The sequence below is a fragment of the Egretta garzetta genome, unplaced genomic scaffold, assembly GCF_000687185.1.
Source record: "Egretta garzetta isolate BGI_Z169 unplaced genomic scaffold, ASM68718v1 scaffold629, whole genome shotgun sequence".
Lineage (NCBI taxonomy): Eukaryota > Metazoa > Chordata > Aves > Pelecaniformes > Ardeidae > Egretta > Egretta garzetta.
In genome coordinates this window covers 406360-411543 of record NW_009260785.1, presented here as the reverse complement: position 1 = coordinate 411543, position 5184 = coordinate 406360, and the positions used below count along the sequence as shown (strand labels likewise).

The following is a 5184-nucleotide window of genomic DNA, read 5'->3' as shown; positions in this document are numbered from 1 at the left end:
TGCTACCCCGTCGGGGTGGGGTGGGGTGGGGGGAGGGGGACTTGCCGGGGCCTTACCTGAGGGCGGCTGGAGGAGGTTGGGCGTCTCCTCCGCCATTCCGCTGTTTAGGGAACGAGCGGTTCCTCCCTTCCCCTTCCATGGCGGCACATCTCTATAATCGATACCTCGTCCCCTGTGTAACCAGAAGGCAACATCCAGGGGTTTACTTTTCCAGGGCATTGAAGTATTTGGAGATGCTCTTGCAGTTTTACCAGTTACTCATGTTTTTATTTCTTTTTTTTTTTTATTTTTATTGAAAACTTATATTATCAGTCACATTACCACAGTGCCCCTTCTTGCATATTTACATCTGTATGTTTCCTTAGTTTGAGGATTACCTATTTTTACTTACAGCTACCTATTTTTACTTACAGCTAGTCAAACAAGTTCCTCCATCTCTATCAATAGTTTCCTGCTAGTCAGTTCCTACCAAGTTCCTGTTACTGTTGTTAATGGGCTGGAATGGTGTCCCAGTTGACTTGTACCCTCCAAAATCCTGTCTCTACAGTCGCTGTGGGTTGGACTCCGCTGTATGATGCTTTGTAATAAATACAGCAAATCTAGTAACTGCCAGCTGCTTCAGAGTGTACGTGTCTTGCAGGATTAGCGTCCAAGATATTTTCTTATCTTTTTGCTGGGCTTCGCGAAGAGGCAAGGAGGCAGCTGTTCCTCCCTTGGCACGTCCATAGGGGTACGTAGCGCGGTAGTTTTACTTCATCAGGGTTTGGTGTCGGGGACAAAGTTGTGATGGTCAGCTCCTGGTAAGCAGAGGGAGCTGCATCTACTTTCTGATGAATTCACAATAATTCTTAATAGGAACTTGTCATCAAAACAATTTAAGAAGGAAATTCCAAAAGCATTTTGTTTTATGTAATTTGGCTGGCCTCTGTCTGCTAAGGGAAGCCGCAGCAGGCTAATAATTCTTGCCAGCAGTCAGACAGAAAGAGGCTGAACAGCAGCAGGCTTTGTCTTTCCTGGTCTGTCAGTCAGATTTTTTTTTTTTAAAACATGTTTTTTCCATGCTCTTTGATATTTTGCCAGACTTCTGCAATTAAATACAGTACACATTTTTTTTTTCCCTCATGCAACAACGAAGATTGGTCGCTTTTTTACTGATGTATATCTACCTCTCAGCTGCTAGCCAGGCAACACATTAAAATTCTCCAGTATTTGTGACCACAAATTAAATCTGAATGCTCAACAGCTGCTGAAGCTTTCTGTTTCCTTGGTTCTAAACTTGACAGACACAGCCTATCCCTGCTGCTGGAGCTTTGTGAAGTGACAGGATGAGTGAAAAATCTGTTGGGTTGTTGGTTTTTGTTTTTCCCCCTTGGTGATTAAACTGACGATGTTGTGGCTAATTTGGCCTGTTGGGAATGCAGATTTACTGACTGGAGCTACTGCCTTTACTGGGCCATGTTTCTGATCTTTTGGGCCCAAGTCTGGTGGAGTGTAAGCCCAGTATAAAGTCACTCACTTCAGTGAAATTTCACCAGCTGCTTTTAATTTTGTTGCAAAGATTGGTTTCAAAAATTGTTTGATGCCCTCTCGATAGGAAAGAGTATCTTGAATGTACACCCTTTCCTGAACACGAGAAGCCATCAGCATATCAAATGGTTTTTGTTGGATTTTGTTGCAGATGCTCACATATAAAGTTACTGTACCGTTGTTCCTTTGGTTATAGTGCTGAATTATTCAAGATTATCATCCACTGCCCTTCTTCTTAGAAGATCTCTTTCACTGTTAATAATTAAAAGGTATGCCTCCACTTTCTTAATTAATGATGGTGTTTTTTGTTAAGGGACCCAGCTCCTACAGTCCTTTGTGGGTGAGAAGTACCTACTACAGGTTTACTTCTTCAGATTCAGGTAGGTATCTAACCATGACTAATGCAACTTGATTTCTACCCACCTCTGACTGTAAACTCTGGGGCAGAGTTCAGCTGGTATAAATAATCAGAGGCTTCAGTTAAGTAAATAGAGCTATAACAAATTAATGTAGCTGGGGTCTAGTTCTTTTTTTTAATTTTTTTCCCTCTTTCCCCTCCAGTTCTGTTCACAAGTTATGGTACAAACTTGGAATAATATGGTTTAGATTTAGAATACTACTTTTGCTGTTACAGCATTCGTCTGGGCTGACTGCTGTAGTTGCTGGTAGTGGTCAGGAGTATGTCTGTGCCTCTATTCCCCATCAGCACTTAGCTTGGGTCTTGGCTAGAACTAAATTGGCTTAATTCTTTTAAATGGATAATTACAAATTGTTACTTATAAAACGGCTGTCTTGCAGTTGGAGGGAAATCTTTCCTTCTCTGTAGGGAAAGCATAGATAGTGTTTATTTGAATTTTTTTTAATTATTTAAATATCTGGTCCAAGTGAGGATCCTAGGTATTTGTGTCCTCACGCTTTGTCTCTATAGGGGATAAATTCTGCGCTCCCATCTGTTACATGAATCCAGAGCTGCCAGACATATCCAAAAGCAGAATGTGCCTTTTCCTTTTCTTCCCTCACTTTTTTTCTGATGCTTATTCTCCGCTTCCTTGCACAGTCTTTGTTCTCCTGCCCTTCTTTGGTGTCTTTCAATGGCACTGCTGGCAACAGGAGGAGCTATGAACAGTGTGAATTAGTCGTTCTGTCATGGGAAACTGTGACGGGGGGAGAGTTCACTGGGCACTTGTAATGCTGCTGACGTGCACTTACAGACGGTACAAACGTACGTGAGGAAACGCTCCTGCAAGGAGAGAGGAGTGAAAGCACAGAGTTACTGGGGCTCCATGCCGGTACACCCCGTACTAGTCAGAAGAGCTTCAAATGGAGCCGTTTGGGTAGTTTACTCTTCATTTCCCTGTAAAGCTCGCATCAGCTGGGGCTGTTTCCAGGAGTCTTTTCTGCATGGGGCCTTCTGCTGAAACACTCTGACTGCAAACTCAGCTTGTAGGCAAACCTATTCTGTTTCTGTAGGCTGCGATCCCACGTTACTGCTGCCGGTTTGTGTTATTTATTATGTGCCCGGAATCTAAAGGTCTGTGTCACTTCTGAGGCACAGATTTGAAGTGTGAAGGCTCAAGTATATACAAAGCTCTCTTAAAGTATATACTATTGTCTTAAAATTAAGACAGTGTGACCTTTTTTCTTACTCTCTACTATTTATGGAGTGTTTAAAACATTTTAAGTGAAACGTTGCTTGGAGAAATTGATTTTTATTGCTTTGTTTTTCCCAGGTTTACAATGAGCTGTTGACAGCACTTTGAGTAGTTCATTTCACTCTTTGTCTTGTGAAGTCATTTTTCTTCCCCTGTTGTTTGTATAAAGTCTCTCATGCACATCAAAATTGGGGAGGGGAAAAACAGGTTTAAAAAAAGCCAGGTGTTTCCAGGAGTAGAAATGCCACATGCAGTCTCTGTACTTGTAGTTATTAAAGTTAGACTTTAATTTGACTTTCTCTTCTTCAATATATAAGCAAAATACTTGTAATGGCAGGAAAAATAAACATCATGAGTCTAAGTTGTATAAACTCCATTGCAAGACAGTCAGGCATATTAAAACCAGTGCTAATTCCATTAGGATTTTAAAGAAATTTGGAATGCACCTTGCACAATTTTCTTCTCTGGCTACTTTGGTCTTGGTATTTCTGTTTGTTTTCTTGTTTTTCTTAGACTAGCATCAGTCTTTGTCGTTTACCTTAAGACACTATAGGAGAACTTCAACTGACAGTGTTAAAATCAGTAATTTCATACTTGTTGCTATGATGATGATGCAGCAGCTAGGGAATCTCTCATTTTCCTCATATATATGCAGAAAGGTCCCATGGGATGTTCTATAGCTTACTATATAAGCCCTAAAAAACAAGCCAGGCATCTGCTGTCTAAATTGTTTTCAGAGTATTTAGTGTATGCAGCTGCCATTTTTAAATGTTAGCGTTGAGGTGCATCGTGAATATGCACAAAGGGACAGGGTTTCAGCTGGCTTAACTTGGGAGTAAATACAGGGCTTATCCTGGCTTGGCAGTTGACCATTAAAGCATGTTCCTGTGCTTGGACCAGTAAGCGTGTCTGAAGTTTGATGGCTGTACGATCTGTGTCAGGGTCAACAAAGTCTGTGAAGTAAAATGGTGTTTACGATCCACCGTGTCTCTCCACGGAAAGTAGAGGTTTTGATGTCCGGTCACTTGATGTGTCACTGAAAAGGGAAATCTGAGTCATCTCAGTCACCTGAACCGCCTCAGTTATTCAGGCACGTCAATTAGTCGCCTCAGTTATCAGTAACACAGCAGGCAGAATATACGGAGTCAATAAAACATACACTTAAAATGTTATCTGCAGTAACAATTGAGATTTCTTAAGAGCTAAACTCGGTGCAAATGTCCTGTGGGCATACCCCAGTTACTCACTGAATTGTTTTGTAATTAATTCTCTGTGCCACAGTGTTTGCATGCAGTCACAAATTTCTCTCCGCTTCCTGGAACAAAATCAGTTCCTGGCAGTGCTATTGCGCTCGTGTCATTCCACCCCCCAACCTTAAGGAAGCCCTTTCTGGCACCAGGCAGGGAGGAGCAGCAGAGGGAGGCATAGCTGTTGTGTGGATCTTTGCTGTCTTATGGGTAGTGGTGTGGTGGTGTTTCATGTTGATGATCCTTACGAGGCAGACGCGAGGCAGACGCAATTCTGGCATACAGAATAAACTCGCCTGTGTTGTTTGGATCGGAGGGTCTTCTCTGCAGAGAAGAAAAAACATACAAAATTGTTTGGCGTTTTTATTTATTTATTTTTTGTGAAGTGGAGCATTGTAGATTGAGAAAGGGAAATTAGGACAGGAAAATAGGCCATTTAAGTACAGTGGCTAGAGCAACCCACAACTAGGTCAGAAATTAGCTCCTCCAAAAGCACAAAGACATAGCAAATGTTCAGCTTAATAAATCTGACAAGTGGTTACAAATGACTACCAAAGAAATAATGGTTCGTTCATCTTTGCTCTTGGGAAGACAGATGCTGAATGTATTCTTTGAGAAACTTTCTGATCAAAATGGCATAAAGTTCTCGGATTAAGCCTGTAAAATTAAATCACTGTTAGAAAACTACCTAGAAAAGAGACTCCTTTCAAGCAAAAGCAGCTATGGACAAGCGTGGAGCTGTTGTTCAGGATGGAGTG

The 5184-nt window shown here is 41.6% G+C and overlaps 1 protein-coding gene across 1 annotated transcript in view; it reads right to left on the bottom strand.

Annotated features, from left to right (window-relative positions):
• TSPAN13 (tetraspanin 13) overlaps positions 1-96 on the bottom strand; it is a 16436-nt gene extending 16340 nt beyond the window's left edge. The window contains exon 1 of the mRNA XM_009646394.2: positions 57-96. Within this exon, the coding sequence (XP_009644689.2) occupies positions 57-96 (40 nt within the window). The remainder of the gene's footprint in view (positions 1-56) is intronic.
• Positions 97-5184: the final 5088 nt, after the last annotated feature.